General features: G+C 39.0%; 1 protein-coding gene and 1 long non-coding RNA gene across 4 annotated transcripts in view; one reads left to right on the forward strand and one right to left on the reverse strand.

Moving 5' to 3' along the window:
- CCDC146 (coiled-coil domain containing 146) overlaps positions 1-22,822 on the reverse strand; it is a 133,883-nt gene that overhangs the window by 18,766 nt on the left and 92,295 nt on the right. For both annotated transcript variants that reach the window (XM_059074954.2, XM_067042779.1), the window contains 5 exons: positions 20,031-20,088; positions 18,003-18,179; positions 15,936-16,009; positions 14,785-15,012; positions 13,941-14,127 (listed from right to left, as the gene is read on the reverse strand). In XM_059074954.2, the coding sequence (XP_058930937.1) occupies positions 13,941-14,127; positions 14,785-15,012; positions 15,936-16,009; positions 18,003-18,179; positions 20,031-20,088 (724 nt within the window). The remainder of the gene's footprint in view (positions 1-13,940; positions 14,128-14,784; positions 15,013-15,935; positions 16,010-18,002; positions 18,180-20,030; positions 20,089-22,822) is intronic.
- The window catches only part of LOC136794866 (uncharacterized), an 80,540-nt gene that overhangs the window by 17,650 nt on the left and 40,068 nt on the right, over positions 1-22,822 (forward strand). For both annotated transcript variants that reach the window (XR_010842277.1, XR_010842278.1), the window contains exon 2: positions 5,360-5,448. This is a non-coding gene — a long non-coding RNA (uncharacterized lncRNA). The remainder of the gene's footprint in view (positions 1-5,359; positions 5,449-22,822) is intronic.

The raw sequence follows: 22,822 nt of genomic DNA on the forward strand, positions 1-22,822 counted from the left end.
TGCTGAGAAGCATACACTGAACTTAGGAAGATGAGACATGGTCTTGTGAAATCCATGTAACAATATGTAAAATTTGTGATTTTGATGAGCAGATAATTGCTACAGCAGGTCAGAAAATGGAGAGCTCAACGTAGAATTGAATAGCCAGGAAAGATTTCATGGAAAAGTTAAGAAGCCAGCAAGGAAGACTTTGATTTCTCCTTCTGGAAAGTAGAGTTAATTCTTCCTGGACAGACTGGAGTCCAGCAAGCATCTTGGTGTCTGTCTATTTCTCTGCCACTGGTGTCCAGGAGTGGGCTGCTCCAAATGATTTGCTCCCACGTGTAGGCAAATCTGTACATGTATACTAATGGGGACTAGAGAAGCTTATAAGCTTTCTACAGAAGATATGATGAGAGCACAGTCATCAACTACTCTGTCAACTAAAGGCTCCTGACAAATTTTTCTGGATTCAGGTCTCAGACATTCAGGTTTTTTCCAATGTTTCGAATTACAAACAATACTGCAGTGAATGATACTAATTTTTGAACTCTGGCTAACTGCTTCTCTGACACATTTCTCAGCTCTCCATAAACCCACCCCTCTAGTTTCAGGAAGGAATTAAGTATGCTTGGTTTGTGGAAGAGGTAACAAGGTAAGCCATTGGTAGCAGAGCCTGCTGGCTGCCTAGCCAATATCTACACTCCACTTTGACCTTACTAACAGAACCCCAATTTTGTTTAGAGCTGCAATGTATCAAAAAATCTTCAGACTCCTTTGCAGTTGGGGGTGAGGAGATGAGCCAGGACAGGCCAATAAAATGTAAGTGGAAATCTCCTGGATAGGGCTCCTGGGAAAGTGACTGTTTTCCTGTTAAAAAGACAGAGTCCTCCAAGTCATCTGCCATATGCATCTTGCTCTCTGCCCTTCCCCACTTCTGTGTGATTTTATGCCCAAAGGCAGAATGGCCATTTTGTGACCTTGGAGAAAAAATATATACACGTTAAGGATGACAGAAGAAAAAGCTAAGAGGATCCTCGATTGTTACTTCTTGCAGCCAAATTGTAAACCTAATTGATACATCTTTTGAAAGGAAATCTTTCTAAGGTAATCTGGAAAATGGGCTGGAGTTAGACTGAAGCTTCCACTAATGGGAAAGGGAAAAAACTGATCAAGTATAAAAGTTCTAATTATGTTCTAATATTGAAGTAAAGTAATTTACCATTGTTTTTGAGCCCCAAACTGCATATATCAGGTTTTGTAAGCTTATTTATTTTAGTTCTTTGTTTTGATTTTTATAGAGTAGCATTTCATATTTTTAAAAAATTAATGTGTGTTCATTGTAACCAAAAATAAATAAATAAATAAATAAAACAGTAACTAAAGTAAGAAATTAAACATCTTCTGCTCCCCACCTCTACTTCAAATGCTACTCACCATTTTATATCAGTGAACCTTTCTTTAAGGCTCTGATGTTTTTCTAAAATATTTGAAATTTTCATGAGGTTTGTGGCTCAGAATTCTGGGAGAGTCTATACAGTCAAAGGCCTAAGAGAATCAAACAACTGTCCCTAGGGGGAAACAAATTTTGAAGAATAGCCTGAGCCCTTCATGCTTATCTTTTTAAAATCTTTTTGTTTTCGGATTGCATGCAAGTTTGAAATGTTCATTCAGGCTGGGAGTGACTGGCCTGACCCACTCCTATTTTCAAGTACTGTCAGCCAGTGTAGGACTATGGCTGGGCTAATTATAAGTCATAAGTTCAAAGAGCAAGTTAGTCTCTGCCTAAAACTGAACTAGGGCAAAAACATAGACTTTTCTTGAAAGCGCTGAAGGAAAAGGATTTTAATATATTTTCATTTCTGTTAGTTCTAAATTATATGAGTGTTATTTTATGAGCTTAATAGCTGGAAGTATCCTAATATAAATAACATTTCTTTATTAAAATATGAACAAGTTGTGAGCATTCTACCACAATTTCCTCTTTGGTGAAGAGCCATTCCTGATATATTTGTGTCCAGTCAGATCAGTCTGTAGTGGCAAACCTCATCATCAGAAACAGCATCCAGTTAGCTTTACAGTATCCCACTCTTAAATATAAGCAGATAGAGAAGGATTACCAGATATTTGAGGAAAGTTTCTAGTAAGAAAGAGAAAAGAACAAACAAGGACACAAAAACAGAAAACCAGGAAGATGTAATCTGAAGAAAGATGTAATTTGCAGAAAGAAGAAAAAAAATAAAAAAAACTATCATTAACATTCTCAGTGAGATAAGAGAAGATATGAAGTAAGAATAAGGATACTACAAGAAATAGGAGAAAAAGAGATCATGGAAATTTAAAATATGATAGCAGAGTGTAAGATTAAATAGAATGACTGGAAGAAAAAGTTGAGGAAATCTCCCTTGTAGCAAGTCCAAAAAACAAAAGAATGAAAAATAAGAGAAAAAAAAGACAAGAATGTTAAAAGACTCTTTTAGAAGGTCCAACATCTGAGTAATAGGGGTCCCAGAAAGAGAACAATAAAATAAAAGTGGACAAAATTGGAGAAATTATTTAAGACAAAGTCTCAGAATTGAAAGACATGAGTTTCCATATACAGAGAGCTCACTAAGTGTCCAGCACAATGGTTAAAAGTAGAAGTCCCACAAGTGGGAACTTCACTGTGAAATTTAAAAATTTTAGAGGCAAGTAAAAAATTCTACAAGTTACCAGCATGGGAAAAAAAAACAAAAAACAAAACTGGTTTCAAACAAAGGATCAAGTATGAGAATTGACACCAAGTTTCTTAGTATTGACTTTAGACGATAAAAGACAATTGATCAATGCCTTCATTATGAGGAAAAATAATTTCCAATTAAAATGTCATATCCAGTTAAAGTATTAATTATCTATGAAGCTAGAGTGAGGATAAAATATTTTCCAACATGAAAGGTGTTCTGGGCTTCCCTGGTGGCACAGTGGTTGAGAGTCCGCCTGCCAATGCAGGGGACGCAGGTTCATGACCCGGTCCGGGAAGATCCCACATGCCGCAGAGCAGCTGGGCCCGTGAGCCATGGCCGGTGAGCCTGCGCGTCCGGAGCCTGTGTTCCGCAACGGGAGAGGCCACAACAGTTAGAGGCCCACATACGGCAAAAAAAAAAAAAAGAAAAGAAAGAAAGAAATGTGTTCTGACATACACTTTCTGACACACAGGTCTTAAAAAACTACTTTCCATTCACCTTTCTTAGGAAGCTACTGGAAGACATGCTCCTCCCACAAAAAGAGAATAAGCCAAAAGAGAAATAGAAGAGACACATGAAATAGGGGGTCCAACATAGGAGAGAGATAAAGGGAGTCACCAAGATGATGGAGTAAGGCTCCTAAGCTGGGGAGTGTACGTGTAGAAAAGTGAGACCAGTTTGTTACAGATCAGAAGGCTGAGAAGGGAAAAGCATCTTCTGAGATATGGGAGTTGGCACTCACAACTGGGCCTTGGTGTTCTCCTACTGAACACAAACAATTTCACAGAAAATCACCATCAGACAAGACCATTCTATGATCATAGAAGAAAACAAGACCACTCTGTATTTGTCTTTGGTCACAGACAAAAACATGAACATTTTCCAAGCCACAAAATATCATGTATTCCCATCTCACAGTCTTCCTTACCAATTACAGCTTTAGCTTTAATCTAGTCTTTTCTCTTTCTATCTTAAGATTTATTAAGATACTCAATCATAGAACTACCCTCACTTTCTGACAATATTCAAATCTAGGGCAGAGTCCCATTTTCTTAAACCATCCCCCAAAACATATAACACAAGCCCAAATCCTGTAAGGCCTTTCCAATACCCTGTACTGAGATACTCTACTGTTCCCCCTGGTGAGTGTTTTCCCTTGCTGCAATGAGTAATAAACTCAACTCATTCAACCACAGATATGTTGCTCCTGGACTTTGGCTGGAGGTTGCCAAAAAGTCTCAGAAGTGATTTCTTCAGGAAGGTTAAATGAATAGACTACCAAATATGTTTTAACATGCTGAGAGAAAATTTATACAATTAGAGGACAGTTTGGCATCAAACTAATTATAAGTACACAGAAAACTACAAATAAAAAAAACAGAATGTTTATAAATTTGGGGGAACACAAAATTTTGTAAGTAATTATCTAATTTGACTCAGGTGTGAATAACCTTTATGTATTCATAATAATGTAAATATGAAATTTTAAAATTGTTAAAATTATGTCATGAGGCTATTGTGTGGAGGGACAAGAAATATGTGTGTTGAACAGGGGTATAAAGAAAGTTTAATCCTCATCTTTTATAGTGAGAAGTAAAAATAATCTGGTCTAAAACTGAAAAATCAAGGAGTAGCATTATTAGTATATTACTTAGACTATGAAGCTATATCACAAGAATCAGCTAAGGAAGATGACCTGATTAAGACTAGGAAATATATGGTGTATGTGCTGTCATCTACCTTTTTATACCTGAGGCAGACATCACTAATCAAGCGCAGAGCTGCTAAGACAGTGCTGAGTCTCAGAATCCTTTGCGACATGGTCACTACAAGGAGCTACCGCCAGCTGAATAGAACTGGCACTTGCCTTCCTTGGACCATATGACCTTTATGATTCCTCTCAGTTTTTTCATGCTATGATTATGTAAAATAAAGAACATTGAATGTCTTGGTCAGGTGACGCATGAAAGTATCATTTAAAAATATTAATTTCGTAGCAAAATGGAGGATAGATTGGACATGAAAGGAACAGTTCAAAGGTTAGAAATGCCTAACATCAGAAGCTGTTCAATGGATCTAGGATTTAAACCTGACTCTGCCTGACTCGAAGCTGATGCTCTCCTCCATATAGTTCTGTTGTCACAATTGTCTTTAACACTGGAAGGGAGTCATTAAGAGAGAGATGCAGAATCACTTCTAAATCAGAGGAGAGAAAAATGAAATTTCTAGAAAACTACAAATAAAGGAAAAGTGCTGTTGGGAAAGGCAGTCTCCTGCATGCAGTCTTTCCACCCCCACTTGGCCATGTAAGAGTGGACTTTGGGCCTAGAACACTTCCTTACAAAGCGATAGAGAGTCCACACAGCCTGTGCTGGGTTTATCACCTTGTGTGGGAATATTTTTCCCTGTTTCAGTCACATTGAGAACTCCTTTGCTCTGCTTAAGCCTGTATGTCAGTGGCCCTCAGGCACACCCCCAGTTTTCAGTATTTCAGACTCCACAAGGCAGGGGGTAGTGGTCAGTGTTCCTTTCGCTGCGGTAAGACAGTTGTGAACATAGGCCAATCACCCTGATCTGGCTGTCAGGAGAGACTGCTGGCCACGGGGGACCAATGTCCACTATTGAAGCTGATCTTCCTCTGTCTCTTCTTTATGTAGGTAAAGTGTTGTTCTGTCCAGTGCTTGACTATTGCATTTTCCTTGGTGACTCCAATACCAAGATGCAACGGGCCTCCTCCCCAGGACTGGTAAGTGGTGCATGGCATTCTGCTCCTTTGGGATTGATGACCTGTGTGGTATACTGCTTGACATGTACATACAGAAAGTGACATATTTACTTGGTTAGAGGATTTTGTTGTTGTCGTCACAATCTTGGGCATGGTTTTGTGTTTGGAAAGAGAATAACGTTGCAGAGTCATACTATTCCAACCCTTAAAACATGACAATGAATGTCAGAGCAAAATCTCTAGTTACTGAGGGGACTGTATTAAAGTGTAGATATGGGGTTTTGTTTCTCTTCAGTGCCAAATGGAAGTCAATAGGAACCACGATTAAATGCAGAGGAGTACTGTAATGTGTAGTATGATTTCCTGAGAGTGTGATGTCTTCGATTAAGAAATCCTCCATATTCCAATTCGTCATCGTTTTGCCTAACCCCAGCAAAGTCTCTCTCCCTATGGTAGGCCCATATTCTCTCTCTTTTTTTTTTTTAAAGCCCAATAAAAATCATATATATTTCTTGGTACCGCGTGACCAACTGTATTTCAACATACAGAAACAAACAGAGCCCACTCTACTTTAGTAATATAGATGATAGGGCACCTAAGGCTTCTCTTGATTAAAAGCCAAGAATCTTATTTGCATTTCTTTGAAGGAAAAAACCGTAATAAGGACAAACTATTGGTAAAGTGGTGGACCAAACAGAGAGGAAATTATAATTACAGACTTCAGAGTTCAGTTTAGGATGTATATGTGTGTTGCTTTTATTTTATTTTTTTTTACACTTTTCACACATCTCATTTATTTATTTATTTTGTATATATTTCATTTTTTAATTGAAGTATAGTTGATTTACAATGTTGTGTTAATTTCTGCTGTACAGTAAAGTGGTTCAGTTATACATACATATATATATATATACAGTCTTTTTTGAATATTCTTTTCCATTATGGTTTATCACAGGATATTGAATATAGTTCTCTGTGCTATACAGTAGGACCTTGTTGTTTATCCATTCTATATGTAATAGTTTGCATCTGCTAATCCCAAATTCCCAATCCATCCCTCCTCCACCCTGTCTCTCTCATCAACCACAGGTCTATTCTCTGTGTCTGTGAGTCTGTTTTGTAGATAAATTCATTTTTGTCATTATTTTAGATTCCACATATAAGTGATATCATATGGTGCTTGCCTTTCTCTGTCTGACTTACTTCACTTAGTAGGATAATCTCTAGGTCCATGCATATTGCTGCAAATGGCATTATTTCATTCTTTTTTATGGCCAAGTAGTATTCCTTTGTTTATACATACCACATCTTCTTTATCCATTCATCTGTAGATGGACATTTAGGTTGTTTCCATGTCTTGGCTATTGTGAATAGTGCTGCTATGAACATAGGGGTGCATGTATCTTTTTGAATTATAGTTTTGTCTGGATATATGCACAGGAATGGGATTGCTGGATCATATGGCAACTTTATTTTTAGTTGTTTGAGGAACCTCCATACTGTTTTCCATGGTGGCTGCACCAACTTACATTCTCATCAACAGTGTAGGAGGGTTACCTTTTTCCATACCTTCTCCAGCATTTCTTATTTGTAGACTTTTTAATGATGGCCATTCTGACCAGTGTGAGGTGGTACCTCATTGTAGTTTTGATTTGTTTTTTTCTAATAATTAGCAATGTTGAGGATATTTTCATGTGCCTGTTGGCCATCTGTAAGTATTCTTTACAGAAATTTCTATTTAGTTCTTCTGCCTATTTTTGGATTGGGTTCTTTGTTTTTGTTGTTGTTGAGTGGTATGAGCTGTTTCTATATTTTGGAAATTAATCCCTTGTTGGTCATATCATTTGCAAATATTTTCTCCCCTTTTGTAGGTTGTCTTTTCATTTTGTTTATGGTTTCCTTTGCTGTGCAAAAACTTGGAAGTTAGATTAGGTCCCATATTTTTTATTGTTGCTTTTATTTCTGTTGCTTTGGTAGACTGTATATGTTACCTCTTAAGTGAGAGTTTGAGGAGTAGGGATAATTTATCCATTTCGTGTGGGATGTATAGGCCCCTGTTGTGTTCCCTGAACAGTTAGAGTTACCCCAAGTAGTTCAGACTCTTAAACATTGGTTTAAACATTGGTTCTTTATACTCAGTGAAAAATTGCCTCTTCTAGTCATTGGTCATTCTTTTTTCTTCCTTCTGATTTTTCTTTTATCAGTTTTACCTGAAAACACTTTCCAGTCTACATTCATTGACCAAAAACATAATCTTGCAATGAACATTTTTTTTTAGTCATTTAAACCATTATCTTCAACTCTCTTTTTCTTTTTTGAAGTAGGCACTAGGCCACTAGTTAGTTTTATTTTATGAACACTCAAACTTTCCAAAATGATGTACAAATCAGTTGCCTTGAGAGGAACGCCAGACCCCCAGCTATTCTGAGCTGAGAAGCCAGCACAAGGAGAGAGACCCTAGAGCATTCATCAAAGCAGAGTAAGTGACTAGAGCAAGTGAGGCTGGATTATTTCTTCCAAAATGACTTTGCTTTTCAGTTTGGTGTTTCAGTTTGGTGTTCCTGGGAGCAGCAGAGTCCTGGACTCAGAATATGGTCAGTCATTTCTACTTTGCATTAAATACTTACTCCTGTGTGCTTTGTGTTGGGAGCAAATTAGCAAGATTCTCCTCTCAATCCAGAATTGAGTTTAGACACTGAGGACTACTGCCTACTCCCCACAACCTCATGTTTCTTACCATGGAGGTGGTCCTTTTGCCCAGTGGATGGAGGCCCCTGGCCAGTGAGGTATCCTCTCCTCTGCTTGGAACTTACTGGGCAATGAGTGCCACTGAGGTGAACCTTCAAGTGAAGGCAGAAAACAGGGTTCAAAAGGTCTCCTTGTCTCTAATTGTAGCTTCTCAGATAGGCTGCATTTATTTCCACATCCCCAGCAGATGTGTGTCACATGTAGTTAGCACTACTGTTGTTACTAAGAGGTAACATGTCCACTTTCTGTCTGCCTGGGAAGGTGTTAAAGGTTGTATATTCATTATTGAATTTTTTTTCAGTTTAAATTTTTTTTTTAATTGAAGTATAGTTGATTTACAATGTGTTAACTTCTGTACAGCAAAGTGATTCAGTTATACATATATATATATATACACACATTCCTTTTTAATATTCTTTTCCATTATGGTTTATCATAGGATATTGAATATAGTTCTCTGTGCTATACAGTAGGACATTGTTGTTTCTAATTTCTTATTTAAAAAATTTAACGGGCTTCCCTGGTGGCACGGTGGTTGGGAGTCCGCCTGCCGATGCAGGGGACGCGGGTTCGTGCCCCGGTCCAGGAAGATCCCACATGCCTCAGAGCGGATAGGCCCGTGAGCCATGGCCGCTGGGCCTGCGCGTCCGGAGCCTGCGCTCCGCGGCGGGAGAGGCCACAGCGGTGAGAGGCCCGCGTACCACCAAAAAAAAAAAAAAAAAAAAAAAAAAAAAAAATTTAACTATAGTTGATTTACAATATCGTGTTAGTTTCAGGTGTACAGGTTCAGAGTCTTTTCCATAATAGGTTATTACAAGATATTGAATATAGTTACCTGTGCTATACAGTAAATCCTTGTTGTTTACCTATTTTATATATGTGGGTATTTATCTGTTAATCCCATACCCCTAATTTATCCCTCCCCCTCCCCTTTCCCCTTGGGTAACCATTATTTTTTTCCTATATCTGTGAGTCTATCTCTCTTTTGTAAATAAGTTCATTTGTATCATTTTTTTAGATTCCACATATAAGTGATATCATATGATATTTGTCTTTCTGTGTCTGATTTACTTCACTTAGTATGATAATCTCTAGGTCCATCCATGTTGCTGCAAATGGCATGATTTCATTTTTTTATGGCTAATATTCTATTCTGTGTATGTATTATGTGTGTACATGTGCAGATATATATATAACATCTTCTTTATCCATTCATCTGTTGATTGGACACTTAGGTTGCTTCCGTGTCTTGGCTGTTGCAAAAGTGCTGCTATGAACATTGTGGTGGATGTATCTTTTCAAATTAGAGTTTTCATCTTTTCTGGATATATGCCCAGGAGTGGGATTGCTGGATCATATGGTAGCTCAATTTTTAGTTTTTTAAGGAACCTCCACACTGTTGTCCATAGTGCTTGTACCAATTTACATTCCCACCCACAGTGTAGGAGGGTTCCCTTTTCTCCACACCTTTTCCAGCATTTATTATTTGTAGACTTTTTGATGATAGCCATTCTGACTGGTGTGAGGTGATACTTCATTATAGTTCTGATTTGCATTTCTCTAATAATTAGCAATGTTGAGCATCTTTTCATGTGCCTGAGGGCCACCTGTATGTCTTCTTTAGAGAAATGTCTGTTTAGGTCTCTGCCCGTTTTTAATTGGGTTGTTTGTTTTCTTTCTTTCTTTTTTTTAAATTGAGCTGTATGAGCTGCTTGTATATTTTGGAAATTAAACCCTGTTGGTTACATTATCTGCAAATATTTTCTCCCAGTCCATTGGTTGTCTTTTCGTTTTGTTTATGCTTTCCTTTGCTGTGCAAAAGCTTATATGTTTGATTAAATTCCCTTTGTTTATTTATACTTTTATTTCTATTGCCTTGGGAGACTGACCCAAGAGAATTTATGTTAGAGAATGTTTTGCCTATGTTTTCTTTTTTTAAATTTTTATTTATTTATTTTTGGCTACATTGGCTCTTCATTGCTGCACGTGGGCTTTCTCTAGTTGCAGTGAGCAGGGGCTACTCTTTGTTGCAGTGCGCGGGCTTCTCATTGTGGTGGTTTCTCTTGTTGTGGAGAACAGGCTCTAGGCACGTGGGCTTCAGCAGTTGTGGCTCGCCGGCTCTGGAGCACAGGCTCAGTAGTTGTGGTGCACAGGCTTAGTTGCTCCGCAGCATGTGGGATCTTCCCGGACCAGGGCTCGAACCCGTGTCCCCTGCATTGGCAGGTGGATTCTTAACCACTGCTCCACCAGGGAAGCTCCTGCCTGTGTTTTCTTCTAGAATTTTTATGGTTTCATGTCTCATATTTAAGTCTTTAAGTCATTTTGAGTTTATTTTTGTGTATGGTGTCAGGCAGTATTCTAATATCATTGATTTACATGAGGCTGTCCAGCTTTCCCAACACCACTTGCTGAAGCGACTGCTTTTTCTCCATTGTATAGTAGTGCCTCCTTTGCTGAAGATTAACTGACTGAAGATGTGTGGGTTTATTTCTGGGCTGTCTATTCTGTTCCATTGATCTGTATGTCTGTTTTTGTGCCAGTACCATGTTGTTTGGATCACCATAGCTTTGTAGTATTGTCTAAAGTCTGGGAGGGTTATGCCTCCAGCTTTGTTATTTCTTGGGAGGCCCATCTTCTACATGCCCATGCCTAGACTTGGCAAATGCTTCAGGGAGGAAAAAGCCTACCTGTCTCTGTTCACCTAGGCAGTGTTTATGCTGTTTTAGAATTTACTTCCCGCAACTCTCATATGTCATTTTAAAATATCTGAATTTTAGTTTATCCATTTTTTCTGGCTACTATGACAGGAACCATGGTCTACTGCAATATTTCATACATTAACTGGAAGTATAAATGGCAGAAATACATTTTATATTATGTTTATGTGCCCCTTCTATTTTATTTAATTGAGATTTTCTGGTAGGGACCAGCTTAATTCTGTTTAGGGTGTGTCATATTTTAGAACCAATATTGTGACTTTTATCAGTGTATAACTGCTTTTGAGATCACTAATAGGTATTTCTCTAAGTGACAACTTGTCTTACTGCTTCTATTTATCTTTCTTTTTACTTTTAAGGGGAATGTTTTGTTGAGTCAGCATTAGCAAATATTTAACAGACTGACTTTACTTACTACTGGAATCACCACAATAGATTACTAAAGGCAATGATAATATTTTTCCCATTATTGTTTAAAGAAATCTTACTTATGGTTATTTGGTCAATAAACAGGGATTGTATTATCAATAAAAACAACATTTGCTGCTCTTAAGAGCTTCCTACTCATCACATCTAGGATTCCACTAGGTCTTAGAAGAAATGTTTTAGCTGCTAATCACTGTAAATCTCACCGTGATTGAGGTGGAGTACCAGAAGGTCTGTGTTTATGCAAAGTTCCAACTTAACATCCTAATGTGAAAGGCTTTGAGCTAAAATGGAAATAGCTTGTAGTAAGCCAATACTTCAAGTAAGAATAACTTGAAAAGTTGGATTTAAAAAATATATGTGAATGTATGAGAGTTGCAAAGGTAAATAGAGTTAAAGTCTTCAAAGGTTCTAGCATTATCCAGGAAGTAGTAAAAGAATTTTTACTGGACTCTAATAAGTTAAGGATGAATGGTGTAATTTTTAGGATAACCACTCAAAGGATGGAAAGAGAATGCAAAACTAATGCATATCAAATGGGGAAAATAGAACAATAGAAAATAGAAATTGAACAATTCATCTTTCTGATTAACCCAAAAGAAGAAAAGATAGGAGAGAAAATGAGACATACAATAGATGGGACAAAGAAAAAGCAATAGTAATACGGTAGACATAAGCCCAAATGTATCCATAATTACATTAAATGTTTTTGGACTAAATACAAGAACTGAAAGGCATAAGTTTTCAGACTAGATATTAAAAAGTGTATCCTGTGTATGAAAGACACACCTAGATGAGGACAGAGAGAATGAAAGTAAATGGATGGATAAGGAAATAATCATGCAAAATCTAACAACAACAACAAAAAAACTAGTGTAATGGTTGATTGTACTAATATCAGACAACGTAAACTTATGGAAAAAAGCATTTCTGTAGTTTAAAATATTTCACTGTCATAAAAGAATCAGTCTACGTATAGGAATTTTAATAAAACTATTAAAAGTAGATGAGAAACATAAATACTGTTGTTTTATTTAATAATAACAAATAACTGTTCTGTTTGTTTGGCAAAATTGTGAAAAGCACATTTTGCCCCATCGAGATAGAAAAAAAGGTCCATGAGTGCCATCTGACAGCAAGACCAAGACCTAGTCATTTAGAACACTCATAACTCTAACCAGTTATTTTCACACTTTGCTAAATCTTGGTCTTTCAATCAGGATAGGCTAGGTTATGGTAAAGAAACAAGTCCAACTATCATGGCTCAAAGGCATGAAAGCTTATTTCTTGCTCTGACAAAGCCTGTGGCCAGTCAAGGTGATTCTCCACAACCACAGTTGGCTCAGCATTCCTGGATGCTTCCATTTATAGCACTTCCATGTCATCATGTACTTCCACAAGGGCCACGGGATGGGGGAAAGAGCTAGAGGGTCTCACACTGCTCCAGGATGGAAGGAACATGTGTCATTTCTGCCCACAATCCATTGGCCAGAACCAATCACATGACCCTGCTTGATGGCAGAGGGTACAAGGAAGTATAAACCTTCCATATTCCCAGAAGGAGAAGAGTGTTAGGCTTATAGTTTAAGATCAGAAGTGTCTACCATAGCTGGAAACTCCTGTTTAAATTTCTGAAGTCATGAACCTCCATAAGGTCAGGGACCGTGACATTCCTGAAGAAAACAGGTATGATTTCTGTACCCCCAGCTGCTTCATCTCAGAGATTGATCTCATTTTCACCACAGGAAGCACTGGCTAAGGCCTGGGCACAAGGCTGCAGCCCTCTCAACAATCCACTGCCTTTTAGCACTGCTTGGTTGGTTAGCACAGGGAGTGCCACATGAGAGAGGAGGGAATCAGAGGCAACAGGACCCAAACTCCTTCATTTGGGAGCGCAGAGGTAGTAAGAAAGTAGCAGCTATCCTGAGCATTCTCTGGTTGTAGTACACCTCTGATACTGCACAAAATTATCCAGGTAGCCAGACGCTGGGTTCTGATGGCCCTTGACTAATTGGAGGTACAGGCTGACTGTCTGTCTATATTTACATGATCTGATCTTGTTTCTGACTATTATAGTCTACAGTGACACCATTCTGGATCTGACTCTTTCAATTCCTTCAAACACGGTGGTCCACTTGGTCCTACCCTGTAATGAACCCATTAGCTCTTCCAGAGCCGGATGGCCAAACTGCCTCCCCTGGCCAGGCTGATGCTTGATCCCAATAAGACATTTCTCTAATCTTGGGATAACAAAAAGATTGAAGCCTACTATAAGACAGAGCCTCTATAACAGGTTTGATCCATTTTAAAGTTATCTTTTCTCTGTTCTTTTCCTTTCCCTCTTTCTCTATTGACAGCAAAAACAAATTCTTGAAATATTTTTGCTTAAAGAAGACAGCACTGAGGGAACTCCCTGGCGGTCCAGTGGTTAGGACTCTGCGCTCTCACTGCCAAGGGCCTGAGTTCAGTCTCTGGCTGGGGAACTAAGATCCCACAAGCCACATCAGGGCAGCCCAAAGGAAAAAAAAAAAAAAAAAAAAAAAAAAACCAACCAAAAAAAAACCCAAAAAACAAAAAGACATCGCAGAGCTTACAAACCCGATAGTGGTGTTTAGCACCCACCTCTAACAGAAGCCTTTGATGCAGTGCTTGAGCTTGAGTGAGTGCATCCCAGGACACTTTCAAGAGTAGCTCCATTTTTTTAAAATTTCGAAAATCTCGCTCTTTCTCTCTCTGCTTACGAGAAAGTTCATCATGGTAGTTTTGCTTGTCAGTGAGACAGTTTCGTAAATTGAGATCCAAGATCCCTCTATTCCAGGTAAAGAGAACATGAAAGTGCTTTGTCATCGACTGCCCTTCATGTTTTTCAAGACAGTGTGTTCAGCAGGTGCATACAGAACTACTTTCATGCTAGAATCAAATTGTAAGTAATGCCCAAAGCAATTCTCTTTGCAAGTTCTTGTCAGAGTCACAGCCACTAACAAAACCCAAACAGAAGAGCAAATTGGCAAAGGCAGAAGTTCCTAGTCTCCCTGAAATTTTGCTTAAAAATGGAAATTAACACTATGCCAGAGACTCCCACCACAAAATTGCTCCCATTAGGAAAAAATCATGATTTTTTTCCCATTACCTCAGAATACAATAATTTTCAGGGAAAAAAATCCCTCAATTATAGCACACTCCAGTGATATAATTTCCCAGAGGCACGTTTTAGAAACTGAAAAAAATGCAATAGATTGCGTCCTTAAGTTTTTGGGCACAGGAAATTGAGGGCAGTGAAGAATAAAGGATGGAGAAATACTTTGAAATGCTTTATTTAATAATATATTTTTATTAATGGTAAAAATGATGTAAAATTCTATAAAAATGTTTATTGAATCAATATAAATGTTTGAGATTATATTTTGAATCCTCAAATATAAATTGAAGAAACTTTAGATGACAGAAACACATTAATATAACTAACCTTTCAGTTAGTAAAGTTGCTTCATTCTCTCTGGTTAATTCCAGTAGCTTGACCAATTGGGTATACTCTCGTTCTTTAATTTCAAGCAAGTCTCGTTTGCCTTCAACTTCCTTTATTATGTCCTCCTTTTCTTCCATTACAGCATTAATTTTGGTTTCAACTTTCTTTAGGGAGTCATTTAGCTCTTTGAGTTCACATTCCATGACAAGTTTTTTCTTTTGCATTTCTCTGTGAGGGATACATACATACACATATACATAGGTACACAACACACACATGAGTTTGCCTTATTTTGAGCCCAGGCTGTCTACCTATTTTTACTTTCTGACCAGGCAACAGAAGGGCTAATCATAAATTCAGTGATCTCAGAAGTGGGGTGAAGACCACAGATGAGTGGGACTGAGGGGATATCTCCACTGAGTGCCACTGAAGGCAGGAATTTGTCCAGCCCCCCCACTTTCTCCCCAGCTCCCTGCTGCTGCCGTCTCCTGGGAGTCTACCCTCATCCTGACCAGCCTCCCTGAATTGATGTAAATTTCTCAACTTTGGTGCTAGTGGGCTTGGCTTTTAGACACATTCCTAGTGTCTGCTTCTCTTCTTCTCTCTTCTCTTAAGATCAGTCACCAGAGCAATCATAGTACTTCTCCAGACTTTTGCATCTTCACTTATCTTTATCCTTTACGGTTCCTCTAAACCTTGAGAATTCCTCAGTGACTTCTGCCTCCAAATCTACTCTGAATGCTTGGGGGTCTTACACATGTGAATAGCTGGCAAGTGAAGAGTTACTGTCACTTGGGCATCTGGTTGGCAAACATATATCTAGACCATGAAATTCTACACAGTTCCAATCATTTATTCCATACACAGATCTGTTAAAGTCAGTTGGTGTTCTCCATAGAGATATGATATAAAGTTGGAAGGAGAATTTTGTCCCCAAATTAAGACATAAATGCTAGGAATGACAGTAATGTGCTGCACTACATTCTCCCGAAGAACTTGATGTATACAACCTAGACAGGGCCAAATGCAAATATTTCTAAAATTACAACAGTAATTTGATGTGTTCAGTGGTTAATATTCTTGTTTTAGCATGCACACATAACTTGGGGGAGCGTGGGCTGGGAGGGATAAAAAATAAAATTAAGCCATACACTTTTTTGCGCGTTGTTTTTTCTATCTCTTTTCCAATTTGTACAGGAATGGATTGATGGTGGACCACTTCATCCTAGTAAAGAAATGGAACCGTGTTAAATTATGTAGTCTTGGGCCAGAAGCAGTCAAGCAAATTAAACAGGAAAGAGAAAAGAACTACAAGGTGTAGAATTCTTACTGTGTGTCCTGTACTATGCAGTGTGCTTTCATTATTCCATTTAATATTCATAATGACCTTACAAGATGGTAATGGTTGTTACCATTTTAAAGAGGAGCTAACTGAGTGTAACACATTCTCTGGGCGCTCTGCCTAGATTCCCTTTATGGAGGTACACCCATCACTCAGAGGTTGCAGAGGCTGCTGACAGCTCCATGCTTGTTCTCTCCACGGGATTGCCGTGGCTGGCAGAGCTGCCTTGTCGGGGAATGGGGGGTGGAACAACCTCTGTGGTGCAATTCATGGCATCAGGTTGAAAGGAGGGTTCTCCTGTAACCATATTTTGGCCCAGCTTCGGAACCCCACCTCTATGCTGTTTCCCTCACTACCCTATGGGATTCTCCTTAGAGTTCCTGCTCAGTGAATACTTGTCTTAATCTCTGCTTCTAGGGAACCCTGCCTAAGACCGAGGCTAAGTGAAGGTAAATAATTTTCCCAGACTCACACAGCTTGTAAACGGCAAGGCTAAGATCAGAAGCTAGTTTTGTCTAACGCCACTTTGCACTGTACTTTGTGGATTCGCGGAAGATTCACTTTTAACCTCAAGAATCTTATGTACGTGGCAGGGGTTGCAGAAGAGCCCCTTCCTGCCTGAGGATCACACTGGACTTTGGGGTCTGGCATAACACAGATGCTTGGGGGTTGAAGACATCCCTGCAGTGTGGTGCATTTCTCCCTGGGATCTTGCTCAGTCTTGAGGCAGATCTAAATTTTGTGAGGCTGAAACTTGTACAATTTGGGGAGCTCTTTATTTTTTTTTTAAGTATTATATATTTATTTATTTATAAATTTATTTATTTATTTATGGCTGCGTGGGGTCTTCGTTGCTGCGCACAGGCTTGCTCTAGTTGCGGCGAGCGGGGCCTACTCTTCGTTGTGATGCGCGGGCTTCTCATCGCGGTGGCTTCTCTTGTTGCGGAGCACAGGCTTCAGACACGTGGGCTCAGTAGCTGTGGCTCACAGGCTCTAGAGCGCAGGCTCAGTAGTTGTGGCACATGGGCTTAGTTGTTCTGTGGCATGTGGGATCTTCCCGGAGCAGGGCTCGAACACATGTTCCCTGCATTGGCAGGTGGATTCTTAACCACTGTGCCACCAGGGAAGTCCTGGGGAGCTCTTTTTAAGAAAAAAAATTAAAAGTTATAAATGATAATTAGGTTCAGGGCCTTGGCGGTGGTTCGTGCATGTGAAGCCTTAGTTTCATTGGGTTCCTTGTAAATCCACCTGTGCTCAGTGCCTGTGTTCCGGGTGGCAGCTGGGTACGTCTTGGCCTCTGACTCTTAAGGAAAAGGAGGTCAAAGTGAATCATAACTGTCCTCTAAGCCAAGGTGTCTCAGATGTAGTTTTAAGACATAAGTCTAGGTTACTTCGATTGTTTTGAAACCTATTATACAAAGGTTTCAAAATAAAATGAAATTTAATTATCTCCTAAAACATAAATACAGGCCTTGCATCACTTTCATCGTGAGAGGGAAGTGAAGTGGAATGAAACAGACAAAGAAGGATGCAGTAATAACAGTATACAAAAGAGGTTAGAACATTTGGTTGCTCTTGAAGGAAGTGATTGTGTTTGTGACACTCATTTCCAATATTGAAAAATGCTTGGTGAGGTTTAGAGAAGCCTTTACCCTAGGTCAGGATTCCAGTTTAGAGTGATGCTACCAAACACTCCAGAGTCTTTTGTGAATTCCCAGAGCCCAGGTTTAGTTTGATAGGATCAGTCACAATGCGGAACATTTCAGTTTGTGTGTTTTTGTCTTTGTCAGACATTTGCAGTCAGTCTTCACACCCATGCACCTTTATGTCCTTGCAGGCACAATGTTTAAATATTTATGAGCTGTGAGTAACATACCTTTAAGGTGACCTGATATTCGAACAATTCTTCTAGTTCCTTCTGTTCCTTTAGTAATTGCTTTTGCTTGGATGTCGAATCTTCCCGTAAATTTTTAATTTCAACTTTCTTCTGCATTACTTCCTTACGTAATTCATCAGTGCTTTCTCTCAATATTCTCATTTTCTTCTCCATTTCCTTTAAAAGTCATGAAAATTATCAGATTATACAGAGTCTGAGCAAACATTTGTCTCCCTAAAAATCAAATTAAAAATAATTTTACTCACCATTTTGATTATATTTGTTTTGAGATTCATGAATGATTTCTTGCAAAGTTAAATGCACCTTATGATTTCTGACCTCTTCAATAAAGGCATGGCAATTATACTGTGTGTGTTAAACATTTTACATTAGATTTGAACTCATTTTTAAATTAATGCTCTTTTTTATCTTCCTACATTTTAAGTGTTTCCTTTTTCTGAGTTCATATTTATTTCACACCAAAAAGCATTAGTAAAAATTTCCAGGCTTTTTTCTAGTAGCTTTGTGATTTGGCAACACCAGATGCAAATAATCTTTGAATATCAAGTTTATGGTTATCCTGAGTCACACATGAGAATTAAAGATTAGGAAGTTCATATTTGGAATATCTTATCCTTGGCACTCCTTAATCCCCTGCTCTCTTATTAATACTACTTCTCTAACTCAGGCAAATTATCCCCAAATGCCCTCTGCCCCAGACTCCTAACAGGTCTTTGTTTCCCATGACTGATTATCTGGGGAGTGTTTGACTTGTGAGAGAGAAGCCTTCTTACACTCAGAAGGTCCACACGTTACTAATGACTAAGTGGAAGGATCCATTTAGCCTGCTCTGGCCTTTCTGCATATCACCCTCCTCCTCCTCCACTGTGGCTTTGAGAGGGTAAAATTGGTGATCCTGTGGTCAGGAACTACAATTCAAAATGCTTTTTCCCCACAGAATCTGTATTGAAAATGATGGTTAGGAATACTTCTGTACTAGTATATAATATACATAACTATATTAACATATAATATGATGTATCAATATATTCATACTTATATATTATAGCATTTTACCCTGTGCATATAGAGTAAAGGCACTTTACTCTATGCCTTGGAATTACACCACCAACAACATACTTTTTAAATATAACCGTTTAGAAGGTGAAAGCAATGCGAAGTGTGATGATCTCTGTATTTACTTTCTATGATAGATTGCAAAAGAAGGGACATAAATTCCTCCTATTCTTGTTTGCATGACTGTTTGCGATATGTCTTTGTCCTTATTCCCATTAAGAGGTAGGACCAATTTCTCTCCCCATTGATTCTAGATGTGACCATACGACTTGCTTGGACCAATGTGATGTTACTGACAGTGGTTTAAGCAGAGGCTTGAAAAGTGCGTGTGTTGGGGTTTGTCCTCTCTTGAGACTCTCTGTCTCCTTCCTGAGACTGGAAACCCTTCCACCATCGTGAGAGTAACCAGTGACATATGACCTTAGACCAACTAGTGGCCCAACTGGCTGACATATGAATGAAGCCATCCTAGGCCTTGCAGCCCCAGACGAGCCAGGTCAGACCAGAAGAATTCAGAACTGAGGAAAATAAGAAATGGCTGTTGTTTTAAACCACTATGTTTTGGGGCAGTTTGTTAGGCAGGAATTAATAAGTGATACACCTTTATAAAAATTTCTTGTAATAAGCTTGAGACAGGACGCTATGAGAGTAATAGCTAAAGCAAAAATAATGTTTTTAAGTGCCAACCCTTTTTTCTTCTGAAAACAAAGCAGATATTGTCCAACTAAACATAACCTGAATTAGCTGCCAAATAGCTAAATCCTATAATAGGCACCACTTATGTTTACTGTAAAAGTTATGCAGATATTCCTTTCAGCACCATCCATTGTTAAGATTTCTGGGTCTTTCAAATGTTTCAGGGTATGGTTGTTGTGATAAACGTTAATATTTATCAAAAGGGATGTTTCAATCCAGCTGTATTTAACAAAGTCTAGATCATCTAAGACTTACTCCTGGCTTAGGTATCTTCTCGAATTCCTTTATTATGAGGCTTTTCTCTTCCATTAAGCTGCAAAAAACAAAAACAAAAACAACTTTGACAAAGTACAAAAAAGTAAACTATTTCCACAGTAACAACTTTCTATTTTCTCTTCTCAGAATCCACTCCCAGGTGTGTTTGCCAGACCCGGTGTCCATCCTTTGTGATGGCTTCACCGAGTCCCACAGGCCCATTTAGGTGCTCCCTCCCCAGTTCTGCCTCAACACTACACACACACACACCCATCAAAGCAGTTCTCTCATCATATTGTAACTTCCTGGGAGCACGAACTGCTCCCCAGACTCAAGTTCCTTCAGGCGGGCTCTGGACTTTTTCTGTTATTTGCAATAAACTAGTACCTGCCTGGATTACTGCTACAGCCTCTACTGCTTTCATCAAATTATCAGATCCCACTAGCCAGTAAGTCTAAGTATGCATGCATACCAGGTTTATTTTTATGAAATTGTATTTGCAGTAAAGTAAATTAACATTTGTGTAATAAGTATGCACCACATGTAATTTAATATAGGTTAGCTGTGTGGACCGCAGGCTGAAGTTGAATTTTTTCAGTTTTGAACACTTACACCTTTCATTTTAGAGCTTGCGTATAAATTGCTATTTTACTCCCAAGCTGTTGATCCTACACCTCAGCCGTGTTGCCACCAGGGGGTGGTAGTGTGCTGCCATCTCTGGATTGTAAAGACCACCTGAGTGTCCCTGAGTTTCAAACTGGTGATGTGAAACTCTCCCACAAGATAAGACTTAGAGTCTTTTCTTTAAATATAAAATGATATTTTCTTAAACAAACATAAAATGGATAATTCTTTAGGACATTTTATTTTATTTTTTTTTGCGGTACACGGGCCTCTCACAGCTGTGGCCTCTCCCGTTGTGGAGCACAGGCTCAGCGGCCATGGCTCAGCGGACCCAGCCGCTCCGCGGCATGTGGGATCTTCCTGGACCAGGGCACGAACCTGTGTCCTCTGCATTGGCAGGTGGACTCTCAACCACTGCACCACCAGGGAAGCCCAGGACATTTTAAATTACATTTCTATTATCCATTTTCTCTCTTTAAAAAAAAATCTTTATTGGAGTGTAATTGCTTCACAATACTGTGTTAGTTTCTGTTGTACAGCCAAGTGAATCAGCCATATGCATACATATATCCTGATATCCCCTCCCTCTCGTGCCTCCCTATCCCACCTCTCTAGGTCATCGCAAAGCACAGAGCTGATCTCCCTGTGCTATGCAGCTGCTTCCCACTAGCTAACTATTTTACATTCAGTAGTGTATATGTCAATGCTATTCTCACTTCGCCCCAGCTTCCCCCTCCCCCACTCCATGTCTTCAAGTCCATTCTCTATGTCTACATATTTATTCCTGCCCTGCCCCTAGGTTCATCAGTGCCTCAGTGCCATTTTTTTTTTTAGATTCCATATATATGTGCTAGCATATATATGTGCTAGCATATGTTATTTGTTTTTCTCTTTCTGACTTACTTCACTCTGTATGATAGACTCTAGGTCCATCCACCTCACTACAAATAACTCAGTTTTGTTTATTTTTATGGCTGAGTAATATTCCATTGTATATATGTGCCACATCTTCTTTATCGATTCATCTGTTGATGGACATTTAGGTTGGTTCCATGTCCTGGCTATTGTAAATAGTGCTGCAGTGAACATTGTGGTACATGTCTCTCCTTGAATTATAGTTTTCTCAGGGTATATGCCCAGGAGTGGGATTGCGGGGTCATATGGAAGTTCTATTTTTAGATTGTTTTGTTTTGTTTTGCTTTTTTTGTGGTACGCGGGCCTCTCACTGTTGTGGCCTCTTCTGTTGCAGAGCACAGGCTCCGGATGCGCAGGCTCAGCGGCCATGGCCCACAGGCCCAGCCGCTCTGCGGCATGTGGGGATCTTCCTGGACCGGGGCACAAACCCATGTCCCATGCATTGGCAGGCAGACTCTCAACCACTGCGCCACCAGCGAAGCCCTATTTTTACTTTTTTAAGGCACCTCCATACTGTTCTGCATAGTGGCTGTATCAATTTACATTCCCACCAACAGAGCAGGAGGGTTCACTTTTCACCACACCCTTTCCAACATTTATTGTTTCTAGATTTTTTGATAAAGGCCATTGTGACCGGTGTGAGGTGATACCTCATTGTAGTTTTGAGTTGCATTTGTCTAGTAATTAGTGATGTTGAGCATCTTTGCATGTGCCTCTTGGCCATCTGTATGTCTTCTTTGGTGAAATGTCTATTTAGGTCTTCCGCCCATTTTTTAATTGAATTGTTTGTTTTGTTGATATTGAGCTCCAAGAGCTGTTTGTATATTTTGGAGATTAATCCTTTGTCTGTTGTTTCATCTGAAAATATTTTCTCCCATTCTGAGGGATGTCTTTTCGTCTTGTTTATGGTTTCCTTTGCTGTGCAAACAAAGAGTGTTTTTCCTATGTTTTCCTCTAAGAGTTTTATAGTGTCTGGTCTTACATTTAGGCCTTTAATCCATTTGTAGTTTATTTTTGTATATGGTGGCAGGTAGTGTTCTAATTTCATTCTTTTACACATAGCTGTCCAGTTTTCCCAGCACCACTTATTGAAGAGGTTGTCTTTTCTCCATTGTATGTTCTTGCCTCCTTTGTCGTAAATTAGGTGACCATATGTGTGGGGGTTTATCTCTGGGCTTTCTATCCTTTACTACTGACCTGTATTTCTGTTTCTGTGTCAGGACCATACTGTCTTGATTACTGTAGCTTTGTAG

This window comes from Kogia breviceps, chromosome 9 (assembly GCF_026419965.1).
Source record: "Kogia breviceps isolate mKogBre1 chromosome 9, mKogBre1 haplotype 1, whole genome shotgun sequence".
Taxonomy (NCBI): domain Eukaryota; kingdom Metazoa; phylum Chordata; class Mammalia; order Artiodactyla; family Physeteridae; genus Kogia; species Kogia breviceps.